This window comes from Lycorma delicatula, chromosome 9 (genome assembly GCF_047948215.1).
Source record: "Lycorma delicatula isolate Av1 chromosome 9, ASM4794821v1, whole genome shotgun sequence".
In the NCBI taxonomy this organism is placed as follows: domain Eukaryota; kingdom Metazoa; phylum Arthropoda; class Insecta; order Hemiptera; family Fulgoridae; genus Lycorma; species Lycorma delicatula.
Genome location: NC_134463.1, coordinates 4,224,943 through 4,249,248, shown reverse-complemented (window position 1 = coordinate 4,249,248; position 24,306 = coordinate 4,224,943). Strand labels below are relative to the sequence as shown.

The following is a 24,306-nucleotide window of genomic DNA, read 5'->3' as shown; positions in this document are numbered from 1 at the left end:
TTTATATAGCCAATAAATTCTACTTTCTTCTAAAATCATTAGATTTTACAGCATTTTTGTTGCATGTCATAATTTGAAGTTGAAGTATAACCAACCATAGAAAGATAATGTAATAGAATATATTTAATGATGATACTTTATTTTATAACCCAATGTTTCACGATGATTCAAAGTTTTCATTTTACAATTACCAAATCATATTTATAGTCTTTTAGTTTATTTACAGCTCACATTATTATTAGAAGAAAATTACAATTTGTATAATACCTCTTTTTTTATTACAACAAACAGATATTACTGGAAATAGGGACAATAAGTATGTAGCAAAATAAAAACCATGTTTCAATTGTAGTACAACTGGATATTTGACACTGAATATCTGATGTCTTCCTATTAAGTTAAAAATACTTTCAAAAGAACAAAACTCTCTATATTTAGAACGTTTCAATCAGATATTTCAGTAAATTATCTCTATATTATAGTAAACAAATATATTTCTTCTATAGAAACAATGAAATAAACAAAAATATGAATTACTTACTTAGGAGATGCAGGCTTGTGGAAAACAAATGGCTGCATATTTAAGACATTATCGCTGTTGTCACAAAACACTCTGGCTAATGTAGCTTTCTTGATCTCATGAAGTTGAGCTAAAAATAAATAAAAAAATAAGTTTTTAATAGTGACTTTCATTAAATTATTTAATTGTTAATTAATACATACAAATACACTGTAATAATAAACAGATCTTAAGTTATAAGATTTTAAAAAGTAATATATTGTTCCTTTTGAGGACTTGCAACATTCATATTAAAAAAATAAAGGTAAAAAAATACCAGACTTGTTTTCACAGATATAGCCACTACTAATGTAATATGTTATTAATGATGAATATTTAATAAGTTCACAAATCTTTGTTGTTGATTATATTAGTTTATTTTAAAATATGAATTGTGAAGAAATGTGAAATCAACACTTTTGAAAAAAAAATAAATTCCCTTATTATAATTTAACAACAGGAGAATTTAACAGCCAATTTAACTTCTTGTAGCATCATTAACTCAACAAAATATTAACTAACTAATTCATTCACTAAAATTTCACAATCAATTTACCAGAATTCTATTAAGTATAATCAACAAAATCTGAATAAAACACATGAAAATGATCTATTATACATAATTTTACATACTTAAATTTTTTATCCAATTTAACCACTTTGTAACAATTACTAGGATTTGACTAAAAATTCCCATCGGCCAATTAATTTTAATCAGTACATTTTTAACACTTAACTCAATGCGTGACTCATGCATCACTATTCACTTAATAACTTACTGTGTGTTGGTTTTTGTACAAAAGAAAACTTGGAATTCTTTTTTTTTGTGATCAACATACACACAAAAAATGCTAATAGATTATTTATATGAGAAATAATTCAGAAAGTGCGTACAGCTGATCAATTCTCTTGTTTGTTGTCAAGAGCCAATAGTGATTACAAATTGCTTTTATTTTCATTTTCTTACTACTTATATAATTTATTATGTGATACATACTAATAATATATTACATTTATCCTAATTTTCATTACAAAAAACGTTTCTGCCACAAAGGTTTTGAGGATATGAAAAGTATACTATTTTTTACATTATCTAATCATGCAGTTTCACTGTTTTTTAATTCAATACATTTACTTTCGTGGACTGACTGTTGGTTTAGATATTTTTTTTTGGAAGGTTCACATATAACTAACAGCTAGAGATAGCACCTAAACATTAGTTTACCATGATATAAACATGTACCTGAATACAAGTATGAACAAAAAGATAGCATGTAATTCTGTATTTCAATGTGTATATATTACTGAAATTAATTTTTTTAAGTTTCATATTATTCCTCTGTACTGTTAAATTATATTTTTAATTCTATTAATATAAATCACTTAGTACAACATATTGAGATAAGACATATCTTACCTTAATTTTATCATTAGAGTACCTTTGCGGGATACTGCATCCTTACAGTAATACAAAAAACATTACAGTATGTGTATGATTTATTTTAGTATTTTTAATACCTTTTTAACATGCAGTTATAATAAATAATTCAATTATGATGATGTGGGATCCTCATGAAAGTACTTAATGATAAAATTAAGGTAAGGTACTCTTATTTCAATATTCTGTACTAGGTGGTTTATATTAACAGAATTTAAAATATATATATATACATATAATATACACACACACATACACAAAAATTATAAAATTAAGTAATTACCAGGTGTAAATGAATTAGACAGTCCACCATTATCGTAAAAGAATTTATCACCACTTCTTGTGCGAGTAAATTGTTCAGCTATAATGCACTGGAATGTTGGGCCAACTAAACTTTCTTCATGGTTTTCAGCTAATCCACCAATAAGAAGATCAATTTCATCTACATTGCGATATAATTTCTTTAACTTGGCAATAGTCTGTAATAAAATTAACATATTAGAATTTAATTACTGTTATTAATAAATTTAAATTCTCAATCTGCTTTAACCTTATATTTATATATTATACATATGATTTGTGTAATTCCTAGAATGATATATAAGTCTCAAAACTTATATTAATTTTCATTTACTCAAACAGTACTCATGAATTTTATTAACATATTAACAGCAATATTATCAAGAAATATATAGTAAAATGTAATCTTAGGCTTGTAGGCTGAAACTACAATACAAGCACAAATGGCAATACAAATATATAAAGTAATTTAATATGGCTAATATACAAGTGTTAAGTGGCATGTAATACTGCTAGCCAAGGTTATTATTTTAAGATTAAAATTTAGTTACTTTTAAGATTAAAATTTACTGATTTTTTTTTACGAAAATTCTTCATATAAATTCATATCAACATTTGTATTCCATTCTAAATAAGCATTCACCCATTGATAACAGTATTTAATAGATTTCTTGACAGTGTACACCTAGAATATATTTATCCATCTTTCCCTAGTCTTAAATCTTAAAACACTTCAAATTTCACTTCACCTCTTCCTATTTCAATCTTTGATAACTAAAAAGTCTCAAATTGTAAAAAGTATATGTTACTCTTCTTTTTTTTTATTAAATTTTAAATAAGTTGTCATATTGCAGAACTTTTTAACAGCAAATTTTCTCAAAGTTTTGCTGGAATGTCTTATTAAACTGCAATTTATTATTTAATCTCATGTTTCTTACTGAATTAAACTCTTAAAAAAACTTTAAAAACTAATATCCAAAATGAGTTTGATTATAAATCTATACATAAAAAAAATAAAAATATACAAACCTCAACATTAATAGTATCTGAAAAATCATCAAAATCAATAGCTTCTTTAAGTCCACAAAATTTTCTAAATTTATTATATCCAGGTAAACCATGATCTCTACCTCTTTGTAAATCAAGGCTTAATTGATCCATACCATACTGATATTTTTCATTTTTATGTAAAAATTTTATCATCTGAAATATATAAACGATAACAGATCAGAAAAATAGAGTAGATTAATAATGGTTCAAAAACATATATGTTAGAAGTCCAGTTGTTGGCTACACTAATTATTTTTGTGATGACTAAGATACAAAATTATAGTTGGGAGTTACTAACTTACCTTCCAGACAAAATTTTGAATTTCTAACTATGTTTTTTATTTAATGAACTTTGACACAGTCAAAATTTTAAATTTTACAATATTTGTATTTATCACAATGGGTGTGGTTTCAATTACTGTTAAGTAAAAAAAAATAAAAAATAAAAATAAAATTTGAAATGTGATTCTTTTGCTTATTTTTTTCTATTACAACTTTTGATTTCATTTTATCAATAATAATATTGGTTATTTTTAAAACATCTAGTAATCACTTAATATCAAATCTGTGAGTGAATTTTTTTGTTCAATAAGTTACAAAATTAATTAATAACTTTAGTTTTATATATATAAGTATTTGTATTGTATGAAATGGAAGTAAAAAAAAAAATTGAGGTAAAGAAAATTAATTTAAGAGTAAAAAAATTTAGGTTTATGATTTTACTAGCCTAATAACAGAAAAATTAAATAATATATTAAAAATTTTAAATAATCATCATTTATTTACTAGACTTATTTGAACAAAACTTATGTAGAATATTTATTACAACTTAAGTTTATTTACCTAATTTACTAATATTATGAAATTCTGAATTCATTTTAATTAAACATTAGACCAAACTATTCAAGTACTCATTTTCTGTCTCTCTTAATTTTAATTTCTCCAAGATCATACAGTTCCAAGATCCTGTCTTGTTACAGATTATCTTGTTGTATAGCACGTTAAATAAGCACTGATAAATAACAGAAAATTAAGAAAAATTTGATAAATGTATGTAACATATTCCATAAATTAGTTATGTTTTATTTACTGGTACATTTTATTACTTACAGCATCAGAATATGCGAGATCCATACGTTGGCAACTTTGTGTTGCCATACCTCTAACTAATGAATCTAAATAACCATCACTTTCCAAAAGATTAGGTTTATTAAAATGATCTTTAAGAAGAATAGTTACTTCTGGATTACGATCTTCCTGATACAACCTGAAAACAAGCAAAACAAAGTCAGAAAATAAAAGGTTGAAAAATAAATATGTATAAATGTTACATTAACTTTAATAGTAAAACATAATGTAAAGAACTTAACTGTTCATATATAATAAACAAAGCACATAAATAAGCTTGAATGATGAACTCTACGAATAGATTCAGAATTTAAAAAAAATTACCTTTAAATTAATTATTTCACTTATTACTTGTTGAATGAAAATGTACGTTTATGAGCTAGTACCCTTGAATTGTAAGTGGATAAACATTCTTTTATTGTAGACTGTAAATATATATGTATAAATAAATATATATATATGACCAATGAAAGAATGTATCAATTAAGCTATTAAAGTAAAATAAACGATTAAAGAACCTAGAATGATACAATGAATATTTATTTCAATCAATTATCTGTGAAAAGAACTGAGTTTAAAGCAACTTGACAGTAAAATTATCAGAGAAGCAATTAACAGCTATGATTAACTAAAGTTAAAAATATCAAGTCATTAGATATTATCATTAGTATTCCAAATTATTGTTATGAAGGAACTAAACCAGCAATACTGTGATATTGATAAAAAAATTTCCTGTATATTATTTTACTTAATGACAATTTCAGAAACAGAAAGTGATGTTAAATTGATAATACTGATCAAAAAAGTATGATTTCCCGATGATTAAAAAATCTAATCAACAGTGAGTGGATCTTCATCGTACTAAGTTAGTATTGGCACACTGCAAAAGAATTTCAGCTCTTGTTACACTTGAAATTACCTAATTTTTTTTTTTAATAATAGTTAATTCAAACTAAAAATTAAAGAAAAATATAAATACTTCTATGTAAACTTAATTTAAAAAAAATGTGTACTAGGCAAATAAAATAGTTTTAATTAAATTACCTTTATTAAATTTTTTAAATTAAAAATCAATATTAAAATAATTTATTATTAACTCACCCAAGACGTCCTTCAACCATTGAACTGATGAACCGTGAGGCAGCTGTTGCAAAACTGTTACTAACAGATGGATCAACTTTCACATTATATCTTCTACTAAAACCGTTTTTCTCTGGGGTTAAACCACTGTGACGTCTAACAAATTTTAAACCTAAAATAAAATAAGACAACTTATAATAATTAAAAACAAAATAAACAAATATATTATCTCTTTCTAACAACAGGAGAAAAAATAACCACATACACCCCCCTCCACACACATACAGTAGTGTGCAAATTAAGCAAATATGAGAGAACTTTTGTTTTTTTCTATGTTGAAACTACATTATTTCATTGCACCTTGGTATTCTGTGTACCCATTGCAATCAGTATTCTCATAGTGAAGCAACAACATTGAGCAGAAAAAGGTTGTCAAAATCTGTTTTCACAAGGAAATATTAAGATTATTTTAAACTCGAAATGTATGTATTTAAACATCAGAATAACAAAATAATTCTCATGAAATTGTTAAAATATATTTTATGGTCATAGATCCATCCCACAAATCAATAATAAAATGAAATATTTAGCATTTACATATTTAGCATTTTACTTTAAATAAGGACGAGGACTTCATCAATGACTGGGGGAGGTAAATGATTACAGACTGATGTTGAAAACCCATTGGGTTGGTCTAGTGGTGAACGCATCTTCCCAAATCAGCTGATTTTGAAGTCAGTTATTTTTACATGGATTGAATACTAGATCATGGATATCAGTATTCTTTGGTGGTTGGGTTTCAATTAACTACACGTCTCAGGAATGGTCGAACTGAGACTGTACAAGACTACACTTCATTTACACTCATATATATCATCCTCGTTCATCCTCTGAAGTATTATCTGAACGGTAACTACTGGAGGCTAAACAGGAAAAAGAAAAACTGATGTGAAAACTGCTAACATGGAAGGCCATGAACCGGCTATGGGTTGCTCGTTCAAGGTAGTAAAATTAGTAGTTAAAACATTTTTACATCTCATTGCAAAAGATGTTTTTATTTTTTTGTCTAATTTTTAACACAAACTAGGCTACAACCCTATACAAATAAAATAAAACATTAGGTACCATTTTTTTTTTAATTGACTTTTATAATTCTACTCACATTGAAAATTAATGATTTTAATATTAATATTAATTAAAATAATTACCCAGAATCACAGGCAGCCATTCATTATAAGTGATATGCTGGATTTGAGCAGTGACAATTTTTCTAGCTTCCTGATAAATACGTTCATCATTCCAATGAGGGTTTAAAACAATAAGACGTTGTGCTAAACGATTATGTTCTCTCAACCATAGTGTATGAAGTGCTGTTAAACCTGGTATCATGTTAACTCTAACATCACCTAAAATACAAAAGAAAAATACATTTTAATAAAACATGAAATACAATCAAAGAAAACCCCAAGTATGTCTAAGAACAAGATGAAAAGAGGAACTTAAGTTGAGAAAAGAGCTATCTGGCAACAGGTGAAGAAAAAACTAAGAGAAAGGAGAAGATTGAGAGGCCTAATATCAATCTACCTAGCAGTAGCTGAAACAAGACCATATATATGTATATTCAAATACAAAAACCACAATTAAAAGCATAAAAAAACACAATTTATGGCTGTTTTGCTCCAAATAATACAATTATGAATGTAATATGTAGAATTAAACAGCCATATCAACAACAACCTTAATAAACACTTATTGACAATTTTTAATACAATAAAACAAAAACTCACCAGAATCATAGCAAGTGGTATTAGGAACACACACAAGACCAGGTTCTTTAGCAATAGGAAGAAATTCTTTGTTATCACGGGTTTCAGTGCGAAGACGACCTTGCCAGAATGAACGAAGTGATTGAGCAACTTCTGGTGTTGAACCATATATTGTTGAACCATCCAAATAATGAGTTGCTTGGTTCATCTATTTCATATAAAAATAAAATAAATTTAAACAAAATAAATAAATAAAATTCTAATAAAATAAAAAAAACATCTATAACTTAAAAAATACATACATAAAAAGAATTGTTAATAAAATGAACCCCATGATGATGCTACAACACCTGGTTCATTTTTTTTTTTCAATAACAGAAATCTAATCTATTAGATTATGTTTATTTTTTTAGCTTATGTTTATTTTCATAACATGCCATTTAAAGGAAAATTTACAGATTAAAGACTTATAACACCTATGCTAACATCAGAACAAACAAAATACTAAGCATGTTTTACTCTGAAATGGGGATACGAATACTTCAAGATGATTATAATGGTTTTAACCTACTATTCCATTGGCTATGTATCATTTATTCATGGCTCTTATGTTGAAGTATGAATGCAAAGTTGTCAAAGCATATTTTTCAGTTGAAAAATAAAACTATAATATACCCAGAAAAGTGTTAAAATACTTTTGAGTGTTTTTAAACTAATCCAAGATCTTTAGAAAGACAAGACAGAATTCTTCATGACTAAAGTTTTCAACAGATCTTTTAACTCATTTGTAATCAAATACCACTTTTCAATGCTTCTTTAAATGTACAACATACACAGATGACAATCAGTCCTAAGAATGGTACTACACATAAAACTGGTCAAGGAATTTGCTAAAAATAAATATTAATAATTTTTGTGCAAAAAATATTTTCAAAAAAAAAGATAAATAATTTTAGGAATTGAAAAAACAGCTTGCGAACATTTTTTTAAATGTTACAATTAAATAAATAAATAAAAATTAATAAAATTATTATATATGTCCATTATATAAAAAGCAATTGGAATTTAACAATCAATACAGATTTCAATTTACTGTCTCATAAAAAATGTAATGTTAACTATAACACTACTAATACTTAAGAAAATAACAATAAATAAACTAATCCAAGTACACTTCTTAAATAAACACTTGCTGATTTTTCACAATGTATATTCCTTGAAACAAGATTACATGAATTTGAAAAGCATCACTTATATTTATTTGTATGAATAAAAAACCCACCGCAAATAAAAAATAACTAACCTGTTCAAGTGGTCCAAATTTGCAATCTGGTCTCATAGCAGCCATTGAACGAACATATGACATACAAGTGTGGTGAAATTTAGAGTAGAATGGATCATTTGATGAAATATCAATAGGTGCACAAGCGGGGTGTAGGTGACGAGGTGATAAATCTTTTCCATCAGGAGAACAGCATGATATGGTTGATTCTGTGTTTACTAAGAAAAAAAAGAAATATAAATGATAATCATTTAAGAGATAAAATTATACTGAAATTTTATCCAAATTTTTTATTTAATAGAATTACTGATATAAAGTTACTATACCTAATTTAGTTAACTTATAGAACAAGAAAAAAGACTGCGCATACGAGTGTTCAGGAGGTCGATTCACAAGCATCTCCTTTAAAATCTGATGCATATAAAAGAAACTATGCAACATTAATATTCAATAACTAGGCACTATTATATTTTAGAAAAATTATATAAATATTTTAAAATTAAATAAATTAAGATATGTTTAAATGATCAATAAATATTTCTTACTTTGGTCGGCACACTTGATAACCCATGATATTTTATTCATTAAAACTGTTTGTTTTATAGTTTCCTACAGCTTTTTAAGAGTTATGAAATTGTCAACTGTTCACTAACAGTAAAAGTTATCTATCATAGTAAATAAATTATAAATTTAATCTAGTTTTCATCATCTGATTGCATGAAATCCATACTGCGGTCAGTATTAAGAGATACAATGAGAGGCTCAATTTTGTTTTCTATTACATTATCCAATTCCCAATAATTTGGTTCAACATTACATGTTTTATACAGTTTTTTCATTTTTGCTGGTCCATTTTATCAATGGCTTTTAAGGATAAATTTTTAATATCAGATTTTTTTGACGTACATAACTTTTGATTTGACCACAATTAACTCAACTGGGTTGAGTTCACAATGATAGGGGGATAACCAAAGCATGGATTTACAATTGGATCTTGTTAACTCATCAATTTTGTACACATTAAAATTACTTTTAACATGCAAAAATCGTTGCAATAATTGGTCCTTTAAGTTCTTCCTCTTCAAAAATCACTCTTTTTGATAATATTCTTTTTCCAAGACACGGCTGGAATTTTTTCCTTTTTACAAATGATAAAGGGGCATTGTCTAAGAAAACTGAATTATCCTCCAGACGAGGTAACACATTATCGTCTAGCACTCTATTATTGGTATAACACTGTCTATTGCATGCAGTTTGTTTCAAAAATAAAATTCCTGTACTTTTTTATGAATTGTGTTTTTATTGAAATATTCAACTTTTTTCAAATTGACCAGCGGGATTTTGTTTTCTTATGAGACCACATTCATTATTAGATTTATACTCGCGAATCACCTTGTATAATGAAGCAGCACAACTTACAGGGGATATGGCTCAGCAGAATTATGCTAAACCCACTCACAGAAACACAACCGTTATTTATTCTTCACTCTAGAAGCTAACTGAATACAGTATAGATGATAAATTTAAATCTGATAGAAGATTAAATATTTGAAATTAAAAGTATACTTACACATTCTTGAAACAACTGTATGAGACATATCATTAGCTATAAATTGTCCCCACTGCATAATTGCTAATGTTTTAGATGTATCAGGACTATCTAGATCATCAGTTAATGCTACACTAACTGATCTTGGACTAACAATTTTATTACCCCAATGAGATCCTCTAATTTTCTGAAATCCTGAAAAATATAAAAATACACAATCAACAAAAAATAATCATAATAAAGGAACTTAGCGTTAACAAAATAATTTGAAAACAAATTAACATGACTAATGAAATGATGAAAAGGATGTGAAAAGAAAACTATGAAGAACTATACAATTATTGAGTTATTCCAGGTATAATCAACAGATTAGAATTGTGGCTTTACATAAAAGAAAAATATTAAGAGGAATGTGCTCAATATAAATCTCAGTAAAAAATAAATTTATCGGTAAAAGAACAGATATTAATTGGGATTTGAAATAGAAGGATTTTGCAGTGGGAAAAATATGTAGAAATAGACAGCACATTTTAACTTAAATGTAAGGATAAAGGTAGACCAAAGATTCATTGAATAAAGCTGAAATGAAGGATATGTAAAAATAACATGGAAAACCAAAAAGGTATTGTTATATGGCAGGACAGGATGAATTACAGCAAATATAGATATGAAAAACACAATATAGAGAGTTTGAAAAAATCTGTAGGAGGCCTACAACATGTATGTGAAGTCAACAAGCTGAATGAAATGACAATGAAGAAAATAACCACAAAAGAAACACAGCATCATAGAAGTTTAAGATTTCAGTTATCTCAAGGAACTATTATTTATTTATAATATTGCATATAATATTGCAACAGGAGAATACATAATGTCAAACATTATACAGACTGTAAGATAAAAGAATTACAAAGTACACTGAAATTCATTGTACCAGCAAACTAAGTACTAAAACCATAAGGATGAGACAAAGAACACTGAGGAAAACCATTAAATAAAAAAAAAATATCAGTAACAAATGTAAAAAAAAAAAAGTAAGATAGCCTCATAGAAGGAAATTGAAAAATTAGTATAAAGCCATAGTACTATAAGTGACACTGTGGTCAGTATATCTATTACTTTGTGTGGAAAACAACACTGTGTGCAGTAACTGGTATGAGTTTCATTGCTCACATTTATTAGCCAAAATTTTTTTTAAGCAATAGAATGATTCTTATTGCTCATACAAAAGGTTCAGACTTACAAGAGAGGCCTGAAAGTTAAAATGGGTTGAAAGTGTTTGAAAAAATCATTATGTTTTATGATGAATTATACCAAAAAAGATATGATAAACTTTTTAAGGGAAATATCTACTTTGAAAGTCGCATCTAAGTATAACTAATTTAGTTAATTTAAATGTAGAAGATAAGAATAAAACTTCAGAATAGAGTATGGAAATGCACCAAACTAGTCAAAAAATAAAACCAAAAAAAATACTAGCAAAGTAACAAAATAACAAACATAAAATTTTACATAAATAAATGTAAAAATTAATATTTCTAAGAGACAATAATCTCTCTGCATTATTTTATAAAAGGCTTTCATAAAAAGAGATTTGTATACTTTTCCAATATATACTTCAACTGGTATGAAGGATACAGTGAAAAGATATCAATGAATTAAGCTGGGATTAATTAAATTAAGTTAAAAAAAAAAAGGAATATACAGCAGAGCAAAATGGTTAACAATCTAATCTATGAGCTCTAATTCTAGAGCTCCATGTATTCACATGGCAATGAGTCAGTCCAATCATCAACATACATTAATAGAAGTGAAATAAGAAACCATTTAAAAATTATTTATATAATTTTAAGCCAATAAAAAATATAGATGACAGCATCAAGTAATATTTCTAACAAATATCAAACACTACCTCATGAATATGCACTTCCTCATTATAACACATGCACCCACAACAGTTACTGGGAGCAAAACTAATTTATCATATATTTTAAGTGGGTGGAACAGCCGGTTTGAGCCAGTACAAATCAAAACTATGGTTTATTCATTGTCATAAACATTTAACAAATAAACAGAAAAAATAATCTAATTTCAACATTTTACTACAATAATTTAATTAATTTTTCTGGCTGAGGTGAGAGATGGACTTACAATGAATGGGAGATTTACATTTATTTTAGAAAAGATGAAATATTGCACAATAGTTCATTATACATTAATTTGATACAAGATAATCAAATGTAAGAAACAGGATGATTTAAATATTAAGGTGAGAGAACATAATACACAAAGAAATTTCAGAATTTTATTATTTAGATAAGAACATTACAAAGATGAAATAGAACGTCATAAACAGACTGGCACAAGCAAAAAGATCTTTCATGCAAAAACATTCACTGGTGTCTACAGATCTATAAAATTGGAAAAAAAAATGTATAATAGAAAAACCAGAAAAGAAATATGTAAAATAGTAAACTATATAGTATAATAAATTTTAAAGGTTAAAACATTAGCTCTGAACAAAGGATTAGAATATAGTATTCAGACTAGTCAAACGACTAATGACAGATAAAGAAAAGAAAAATTATTATTTTCCAGAATATAGCAGCCATTCAGTGAAGGTTCCACCGAGTAGAGTTAGCAGTCAGGTCAAGTTTTTTACTGTACTAATTGAAGTTAATACAGTCATAAATTTATTCAAATTCTAATAGCTATTTAAACAGCCATCAATTAAATAAAACCAAAGTAATATATAATATCTTACCATCTTCATACTCAGGAGTCAAAAGACGATTATATGCAGTTAAAGAACGTCCCCAAGCCGGATGTTTTTTATGATTACATGAGCCATCTGAAGACCTATACTGTGATAATTCTGGGCATTGTAAGGTAATACCATTATCAACAGCACATTTTGTACCAAGACTAGTTGGAGTCATAGGAATAGTTGCCACCTGTTTAGCACAACTTTCATCATCAATACCCAACCTGGATAAAAAGATAATCAATATTTGCAATAAAAATATAATTAACATGAAATAAAAAATTAATATTTTAAAGGAATATAAATTTTACAGAAGTAAATAATATAAGAATACATTATAATTATGTTTTTAACCAAGAAAGATCAAATTAACATATACATTATGAGAATTCTCCTGACAATTTAATTCTTCATAAACCTCAATAATTTGTTTCATTAATTTTAATCACTTGAGGGCTGTAATAAATTGGAAAAGTTTATTGAAAAATTTTACATGATCAGAATTCACCCAAAAAGATCATGCAGATAAACATGATCTGTTTTTGCAAGAAGCCCAGTAGGTGTGACATTTCAACAGACCTAGACCGTAACAGATATATATGGTCATTGAGTTTCATGTAATTTCAATAACGAACAAAAATAATATTTTACTTAAAATTTATTTTTCTTCTAAGTAATAACAGTTACTTAAAATAGTTGTCTGAAAATATTTCTTTTTTTAATTAAAAGTGATAGTATAATTTTTTTAAATGCTTTGCAAAAGAAAATTCTCATATAACTAAGTTTCTAATTTTTATTCAACAAAGAAGAACTATGTGTTCAAATTTATAAAAGACAAAATTATAAAAATAAATATAGAACTATAAAAAAATAGCTGGAATTATTCCTGATTTGGAGAACTAAATTTTTAGAAATAATAATAATACTAACTACTGTGATGACTCTAAAGTAGGAATTTTTATATAAATTTCATGCCTCAGAAAAATACTGCAGAAAATAAAAAAATAAATTACATTTTTATTAATCTAAATTTTGCAACAAACAGAGAAATTATGCAAAAAAAACCATTAACTTGTATTGCAAGCATTAAAATAATTCTGTAAATATTATATAAGGACATCTATATATGTATGTGTGTTCACATGGTTTTTAAAAATATAGCTTACTGTAAAACTTAATTCCAATAACCGATACAAAATATGAATGTAAACTGGCATGATAGCGTTATTATTATATTAATATAAAATAACAAAACTTACCTTATACAATGTTTACTGGACAGATATTGTGATGCTTTTAAAGCAATCATGGCATCACGATGATACTGAAAAGCTTCTGGACTAGGAAGAGATTCTATAAGTTGACCATGTCCCGGTGAATCTGATAATACTTTGACATTAGATCCGACTATATTCATCTCATGACGAGACATTTTATTAACTAAAGATTGAGCAAAATTAACAGTCATTTCGATCTCTCTATTATCTATTGGTGGTAATTTACGTATAGCTCTTTTCCATCGTTCCCCTGCTGACCAATCTAAAAAAAGTAATTAAGAAAAATTAATTAACATAAATATTTATCACTTTAAATAAATTTTAAGAAAATATTAGATTAACAATTATTAAACACAAAAAATTTCAATGATGAAATAACATTTTTAAATTTTTAGCTTATATTTTGTTCCCTAGCATGATATACTTTTTCAAGCAGTATTTTACATTCATTCGTTCCATACTTTATGTTTACATTACTCACACAATAAATATAATTGTCCGATACTCATTCACAACATCAATCTGTGTGGGATGATTTTTAAAGAAATAATTACAGAATCGCTAACCTTTAAGTCTAAGTTCTTTAAGTACAAGAATGACCAAAGCAATTGATGTAACAAAAAATGGAAGTAAAAGAAATGATATTTCCATTGCTATAATTTACTTTACTTGATAATCAATAAAAAATGTGAATAAACACAAAAATTTTTTAAATTGTTTATCTGTCAATAAAAATAACTCTGTTGATATAGATTAAGAACTAACTTTCATTTAAATAAAACATCTGATACATTTCAACATATGATTTTATTCTTTTAATATAATTTAACATCTTTATAACTTGAAAGTTTTGCTATAATAAAAGATTTTTGCAGAATTTTCTTTACAGTAATAAAAATAATATAGAACTAATCAATAAATACATTTTTTGATTTTCACAAAATTTATTTTAAAAAATGACAGCTGTTTCGGTACACAGTACCTTCCTCAGATGTTACATACAGATTACAAAAGCTTAAAACTACGATACAAAGTACTAAGTAAATACATAAAATCAATAAAGATAAAATACTCAAACATAAAGAGCAACAATAGGAAGTATACAAATGTCTACACTGCTTACTGTAGTAATGTTTTCTTTTCCATGACATAAATTAAGTGTAGTTCATTTAAGGATTGTCTTCTAATTATTGGTATCACTTATGATTGTAAACGTGACCCCTCAAACAAATATACTAATGTTCTTCAGTTAATATTAAAATACAACTGTAACTTTGTATTTTTTCCTTTTCATTTGTTACATACAATAATAAAAATTACATACCTGAATAACTGTTGATATAAGACTGTATGCTTATAACAGGTACTTTAACTGCAGATGACATTTCTATAGCTGCCATCATGGCAGACTGTGAACCAAATTGTAAAACGCTCCACAAAATAAGACCAAGAACAACTGAACTGCAAACCATCTTGACACTTCCTATGAAACAAAACAAAATTCTCTATAAGTTACCAGAAATGTTAATAGTTTGTAAATAAATAAAATATAACTAAGGCAGTTAAATTACGGTCTAAATGCAATAAATAAATATAATAATTAAATAATAATAACATCTTTAATTAAAAGAGCGACTAACATCTAAATAACCACAGTATTCCAGTTTTAATATAAAAGTTTACATAAATAAAATATACTTGCAATATCTATCCAATCAGTAGATGTTATAAAAATAATAAGTACATTAAAAAAACCCATTTAAATTAAATTTGAGTTTACAAAGTACTAATTCTATTTTCGGAACAAGTTCACGGTCATATAATAAGGTATGTGAAATAAATGCATGCCTTAATGCAAAGTCTATCTATGTTTAACAGCATATTTTGATCAGATGTGATTTGGCATCAGATAATCTACCTTTAGCTAAAATTACAAGAATATAAATAAAAAGAAACACTATTTTATTTAAACAATAAAAAATAATTATAAACAGAAAATTTTATTTCATATTATTGTCAATGACATTAATACAAGTTATCACTCAATTATCCTCAATATTTGATTAAAGTAATTAAATCATTATTACTTTCTAAAAATTAATATTTATTACAAATTATTTTAAAATTATAATTAATTAAACCATTTTAATCTCCTTATAAAATAGTTTTCACAAAAATGTTAAGCTTAAGAAAAAAATTAACTGCGATTGCTTACCTACTGATTAATAAATAATCATATAAAATTAATGAAATCACATATGCACACTCTTAAATAGTTTCATATTTATTTTAGAATAAAATACTGTCTACTAATAATAAAAATACTATTATATAGATTACTACATAACTAATACATTAAATGTTATGTTACAGATTATAGCAATTTTTTTTTATTTTAATTTTTGTATTAGAAGAAAATTTAATTAATTAATCTGAGACTATTATCTAGCAAAAAATAATAATCTAATAATTTACTTAAGCATCAAAAAAGAAACTACTAAAAATCCTCTTACCCGGCACATTATCAAGATGGGCCTTCAAGTTTTTCCTTATTTTTAAATTTTTAAGTAATTTTGCGTTTGGTTGTTTAATGACAAACATTACAATAACTATTTATTTTATGGGCTACCAAAAATACAATAACTAAGATGTATAATAATATAAAATTGACTTAATAAATTACTCTCGAGATGAAATTGTTTGATAATCAGAAAAAAATATGTCAGAATGTCGTGACCAACTACCTTCCACAATGGCCATAAAATATTTAAACATTTAATATTATATTATTTAAATTAATTCAGTATCAGCACATCCAAATCTAAAACATTATTAACATCAATAAGAATTTTTATTTTTATTTAAAAAACTTTGAAAATCAACACGACTTCAATTTCTTCCTAATCTTCAACATAAAAACTACAAATAAAGGTTTAAATAAAAATATTTTTTTAATATCGAAAATTTAAAATAATAATGAAATGTAGAAAGTGCTAATAATTTTTTAGCTATTACTTTACAACCCGTTAAATTTTTTTAACGAAAACTTAAACTTTCACTTTCAGAAATTTCATGTAAGTCTCAGTGATAAGTCCCACTACTGAGACCTTTTGTTTACTCCGTTAGCTAACGGACGTAGTATTCCCAAAGGATTGCTTAAGCATTATTAAAGGTTAAACAATTTTTTCTACAACCTAATGTAAATGGAATTACGCGCTTTTGAACCAGCTATCACTTTTAGAATTTAATAAAAAAAATGGAGATACTCCGATTTATAAGTAATAAAATATTTTTTAAAAACCGCAAGATTTCTATTAAGTAGATAAAAATAACAAATAACTAAACAAATCTTATTTTTATTTAGTGTCCGTATTCCACCTTCGACAGCTCTAAAGGACAACTTAACTTTAGAAAGATTTAATTTAGAAGTGAAATACTGAACGTTAAAAGAATTTCACAGGCCTAAAGTCTTTATAATGAAATAAGCGTAGAATAATTAAATAAAGATTTACAAGGGAAATACTTCATATAATAGCACAATATTACAAATTCATATACTAATAAAATCTAACTACACACTATCAAGATGGCTGCACATTAATACAGAACGGCAACTGAATAAACTTAATCAGTAACCTACACTGTACTAGTAAAAATGTCAAAAGTATTTCCCTTTGATGGAAATAAAATCTATTTATTTATTTCGTAATTTTAATAAACAAATGATTCAATAATCATCAAATCGCTTTTAATTACAGTCTGGTCATTTGAAAAAGATCATTTATGTAACTTATTTGTTTCGATTCTGATAGCCAATCGCTTTGCTCTAAGCGGGATTTTAAAAAGTAATGAAACTCTTCTCACATTTTTTATGAAATATTTTACCCATATCCCTTTCAAATTATATAAACTTCATAAAAAATTGTTTTTACTCTCTTCAAAAATATTATACAGACATAGTTATGAACATACATTACATTTAAACCAATTTAACCTAGTTCTATCTATTTAAGCTATTAAAAAAATTATATCTTATAAAAAGGAGGTATTTTGTACTTGTTATTTTTAAATAAAAAAGTAACACGGAAGTTGCAAATATTTATTTTATTCAAATAAAAATTAAAATAAAACTCTTACCAACAGAATATAGATCCTTTAATTGTATTTATCAAATCATTATACCAGTTTATAATATAATTTATTTTTTAATTAATATTTTAATTTTTTTTATTGTTTGTATGTAGTTAATATGTGTTTGAATTTCATTACTAATATTTTTAAATTAATTCTATCTTCTGGTTATAGCTAAATGAAATATTTATCACAGCAAGAAGATGATCAAATAAAATGAATTTTTATGAGAAAGTAATGGAATAATTAATAATGTAATAATCCGCTAACCACTATACCAACTGGCTGATTTATTTTTGTCTCATTGTATGATTTTAATATATTTAAAAAAAAAACCATTTATGATTTGTAATGTATTATTAAAGATTATTTATATGACACAACATTTGATGTATATTGAAATAGATTATTCATAGAGTACATTTAACAACACTGATAATTATGACAGCTAAATCCTTTTATTAAACTGTGATCACTCTGTCTAAGTTTGTTTAATTCATAAAGATCACATGCTCACTTTTTTATTGATAAGTTTTTTAAAATTCAGAATATGATCAGAAACAATACTTTCAGAGATACTTTAATTCATAACATATAATATTCTCAAAATTGAAGAGCAAATTAAATTACTGAATTAGGAGCAGTATTTTTTAAATATATATTTTAACCACAGGCCAAAGTTACCTTTATTTCATTAAAGGTCTTTTCTTGTATAATAATTACAAAACATCTTTAATTTAATTCTAGCAAAAATTTATTTTTTAATTTGAAAATTTATATTTATATGTAGAATCAAAGAAACCAAGACTACATGAATTATTCAATATGACTGTTATTATTTTTATATTAATTCCATCAACTGGTAGCTATAATATAGCTACACAACTATCTAATACAGATATAATATATTTGATGAAATATTTATTACAGCAAGAAAATGCGCAAATAAAACAAATTTTTATAAATTTCATAGTTTAATAATTAAAAGAGTTTATTATAATAGTTACTTTTTAAAAACAATCATGTGAAATAGTTATTTTCTAGGAGAATTTTTAGAAGACAGCTAAAATTAAATTTATAAATTATTCTTACAACTTTGACAAAATTATTGTCTTAAAATCAAATTGATACAGATTTATAATAAATATTCTATACATTTAAAATTTTTTAATGATCTCAACTAAGCACGCATATAGGTATAAAGTATACAAATATTAATGATAAAAAATGTACTAATTTTCAATAATTACACAATAACATATAAAAAAAATTGTTTATTTCCAGTATGGTGTTAAGTAGCTTTGCTGACATGAGAAATCTCAAATTCCTAATTTGAATAGTTCATCTACAATTTCTCATGAATTGACAGTCAGCAAGTTTTGCCATAAAGATTCCAATGTAAACTCAAAAACTAATGACATTCTAATTAATAACACATTGGTGCCAACCAATCCATGAATTTAATAAGAAATATTTATTAAATAAACGAGGAACATGTTTGCCTACAGGCCTCCCTAACTGTCTAGACTCCCCATAGACCCTACTCATGAAAACTGTGCTAGCAAATAAATCAATCAGTTATTATCTTCACATCTGGTCATAAGTTCATTATTGTTCAACAGTTGATTGATTGATTTATTATATTTTTTCGTTCACTATCAGCTATCCATTCCTAGTTTCATGCAATTTATAGGTTATCTGATTGTAAGGATACTAACCTTACCTAACTGAGATTTCTAATTAATTTTGGTGACTCATATAGAATTCTATAATACAGAAGATTCTATTCTGAAAATACATAAATCCTTGAGGTGTTAGATATCAAAATTAATATTAATTAAACATTTCTGCAAAGTTTATTTAAAACCTGACATGCTATTCCTGGGTAAGCTATTAATTTAACTTCACTACCTACATTGTACTATGTACAATGTCAGCAATGTATTACACTGATTGATTTTGTACAAGGTGTAGTTCTGAAACCCAGAACTGGCTTATTAATTTTTGGACTGTTAAGATAAAGATCACCACAACAGCTTCTAAATCAACTATCTCAAGCTCAACTCTTGACAAGAAGCTAACTGAGTTAAGTTAAAGTATACAACCAGTTATTTCCCAACAGAATGTTTACATTATTTATTTATATTATCTGTATCTTGATCTTTTAAAGCCATCCTTTTATAGGTTAATACCTTTTTTTTTTAAATTTTGATTTATTTCTTCTTTGAATGATATCATGGGAAAAGCATCAACTATTGTTCTGGCAGAATTTGTAAACAATATCAAATAGCTGACGTTTACATTCAGAAACGTTATTTCTATCAGAGAGTCTCATAAAAAGCTGAATTAGTGAATAAAGTCCTACTTTTGAGTAATTCAGGGCTTCTTAATCCTCCTACAATTAATCAGTCCAATACTCAGTCTTTTCCGTGACTATGAACTACATGAATATTAATGTTCTAAACAGCTAATTCCTGTGATAAATAAAGACACACTAATATGAATAAATGTCATTTGGGTTTTGATAATGTGCAACAGTATTTTATACTTAGTACAAGAAATAAAGCAACAGTAATCTATTCTTAACTTTCCATTATATGCTTGACATAATCTTAATTTTTTTTTTCTTAAAGATGGAAATGTCAGTTTCATTCGTGATTTGTATTTTATATCTGGTTGTCTATAACCATCTAGTTTTGATATCTAACACAGAATCATTTCATACCACTTGTCTACAATAGTGAACTTATACCCAAAGTTGTATTAATGAATTAAAGTTTGTATTGTTATTATTAAAATTAATTTCTTATCTAAAGGAATCTGAGGGAACTATTCCCGTAACAAAATTCTAGAAACAGAGAAAGTTTTACTATATTTAAAATCAATCTCATTTAGTAATGATAATAATGGATCAATGACATCAGATTACTGCCGAGGACATGTAAATAAAACCTAACTAACCAGTATGGTAAATATTTAACTGTTTTTATTCTTTTAAAGATCTTGAATAGTTTTGTAATAAGTATTCTTGGTTATCAGCCAACATTTCTCTTATACATAAAGCAAATTACAGAAGTTTTTATGCGGTTGTAGACAACCAGAAACCTGATTCTTTCACCAGGAACAACTTGTTGCTTTCAAATCTATATATAGTTTCTATTTTTAAAATATGGTAATTTCAATATTGTAACCAAGTGTTTATATGTAATTATTATGTTTCTACATGTAAAAACCATTCAAAACCATCTGTTAATAGTAATTTTAATACTGTAATTTGTGTTTTGATAATATAAAAATTTACATAATGCTAAACCTAGTATTAATGTGCAAAAATGTAAATAATATCTAATCTGGACCAATGTATTTCTAATTAAACTTAACCTAACAATCATTTAATTTATAGATAAAAATAAAATGATAATTTAAAATTCATTGTATCATATAATAATGATTCAATTTAACAACCTCATTTTTAATATTAATTTAATCTGATTTTTCAATGCAAGCTAATTATTGCTGTATTTCTCAGTCATTGTGATTAATTTTTCAGATTTGTTTACAGTTTTTTTTTTCAGGTATGTATTAACTATTAAAATTAATATTTTCCTACTTAATTTTAATTGTAATTTTGTAATATATTCTTAATATTTAACAAGTTACAGTTTGAACAATGACATGCTAACAAAAAAATATTACACTGAATTATAATAATCTTGTAAAAAATATGGACATAAAAATCTATAAAATATATTTATTTAAAAATTGATCTTTTTCTACCTTTATTATTAAGAACTAAATTTAAATAACAACTCAAATAAACAAACATGTTTACATTCTTTGTGAACTGTTAAAAACAAGTTTTATTATACACAATTTTCAAGCTTTATAATTTTAATAAAATAAATTATAAGAAAAAAATGGTAAAAACGAGCTCAAAGATTATAAAGAGGTAGACAAAATTATTATTTTTTATTTTAATGCAGATGCAAAATTAAACACAAAAAATTATTAACAATTAATTAACTTAATTCTTATTTATTTCGTTATCGATTTCAAAATCTAAATTCAAAGAATTGAATAAAATGTTATTACTGTTTCTTATTTACGGAAAAAACGCTTCACATAAAAAAAAGGTTAGAAACCCGTGTTTTGATGATGAAAATGATCGATAACTGGAAAAAAGTGCAGATTTGGCGAGAAAATATGAATTAATAGGCAGTTAATAGAGCATATTTTTAGAATATTTTTTTCTTATTCTATACGAGTCCATAAAAGAGTAATTTTCTTTCATTTTTTTTGAAGAATTTTAATAATGTAATGAAATGCAAAGATTAACAGAAAAATCATTGAGAAATAAAATTACATTAATCTTGATTTATGTTTTTTCCATATTTTATTATTTCGCAAGTTAATAAACTTCAAATTAATCGACAAAGATATAACATGATTATATAGTTTTCGATGTGGATGCAACATAATTAATTTCCTTCATATATCTTCGATAATCAACATTCATTGTAACCTACTTATATTGTTAAAGGTTTATTTTAATATTTAAATTTACCGGAAATGAAATATACAACTTTCTCTCAGTAGGAAAGAAGTTACACATAACATTAGGCTTAGTATAGTTATAGAACTAAACATACGTGTGCGTAACCATCAAAAGATTCACATTAAGCGGTTCATTATAATATAAGCTTTATCATTTTCTTTTTTTTATTGTTAATTTAATTAATCTTCTAACAATAGTTTTGTATGAGTTCATTACTATTATTATTTTGAATTGAGTTAAAAAAGAGAAATTGGCTTGATAAATAAGTTTATAAATGAGGTCTATTTAAAGGCCTACTACAATAAAAATAATACAAAAACGCACTGGATAGTATTTGATTCATTTTAATTGATAATATTCCACATAATCAACTGATGTCGTAAAGATTAGTACAAGATAATACTGCCGTACAATAAAAAAAAATTGGACAACCGGAAATTGTAACTCAGGATTAATGAATTTAGAAGTTAGAAGTACGAATACAACATGTACAGTAGGATGTAACTTATTAATAGGCAAAAATGTAAATAGACGTTTTTGCAAGTACGACAACTGACTACCCAAAATCTAGCAACGCCATGAAAAACACGTGTTTCACATCACTGGAAGTTGTATTTGCAACATACAAAATTTTCATAAAAATAACGGGGGAAAATGGAAGAATTTAATGATTTAAGATCTCGTACATCAAAAATGTTATCACGAACAAAATAAACATTTTAAAAATAATCTGGTCGTAGATTTCACAAACTACGAGTATAATCATCTAGATTAAGAAAACCTTTGAAATCAAAACTTTAAACTATGATTTTTTTTAATTCATGTAAGAAGAAATATTTAAAAGAGTCTGAAAAACGTTTAAAAACAATCAAACAGATACAGCAGTTAGTAGGTTAAAGTTTTTTGTATATTTTATAAAAATACGTGTATTGGTTAGTTTCCCAGATATTAATCCTCAGACTCAACAGAGTTTAATATTTAATCGAGTAATAAGCTCTGGTAGAAAAAATACAGTTTTCATTATTTCAGAATTTTTTGTAAATAGTTTTTGCTGCTTATTACAATACAAATTGAAAATACTATGAAAAAAAATTAATTACGACATTCTTCTAGTAATAAATACGAGAACAAATATTATGACCATTTCTTATACTTGTTTGAACTAAGGGGAAAAACATACATATTTACTTGCACATATGATATATTATATAAATATTTTTAATGTTATTGCGGACCCGGTTCCGGGGGTCGGGGAGATTACAGACGTAAAAAATTATTATTATTAATAAAAATTGAATAATCTGTCTTCTATTTGGGATAAATACTTTATATCATTTCTTAAATAAATTAAGGAGGGAAAAAATTTTTTATATATAACATCCTTTACGTAAAATTATAGAAAAACATACTGCATTTTAAAGAGTGTA

The 24,306-nt window shown here is 25.5% G+C and overlaps 1 protein-coding gene across 4 annotated transcripts in view; it reads right to left on the bottom strand.

Annotated features, from left to right (window-relative positions):
* Window positions 1-24,306, bottom strand: part of LOC142329916 (salivary peroxidase/catechol oxidase-like) — a 130,001-nt gene that overhangs the window by 4,461 nt on the left and 101,234 nt on the right. For 3 of the 4 annotated variants that reach the window (XM_075374851.1, XM_075374850.1, XM_075374852.1), the window contains 12 exons: window positions 15,518-15,676; window positions 14,176-14,455; window positions 12,917-13,140; window positions 10,174-10,347; window positions 8,625-8,821; window positions 7,343-7,529; window positions 6,764-6,961; window positions 5,577-5,727; window positions 4,458-4,614; window positions 3,327-3,500; window positions 2,281-2,476; window positions 542-650 (listed from right to left, as the gene is read on the bottom strand). In XM_075374851.1, the coding sequence (XP_075230966.1) occupies window positions 542-650; window positions 2,281-2,476; window positions 3,327-3,500; window positions 4,458-4,614; window positions 5,577-5,727; window positions 6,764-6,961; window positions 7,343-7,529; window positions 8,625-8,821; window positions 10,174-10,347; window positions 12,917-13,140; window positions 14,176-14,455; window positions 15,518-15,665 (2,195 nt within the window). In that variant the 5' untranslated portion in view covers window positions 15,666-15,676. Of the gene's footprint in view, window positions 1-541; window positions 651-2,280; window positions 2,477-3,326; window positions 3,501-4,457; window positions 4,615-5,576; window positions 5,728-6,763; window positions 6,962-7,342; window positions 7,530-8,624; window positions 8,822-10,173; window positions 10,348-12,916; window positions 13,141-14,175; window positions 14,456-15,517; window positions 15,677-16,706; window positions 16,810-24,306 lie in introns of those variants that run through there. The other variant, XM_075374849.1, reaches the window with a different exon arrangement.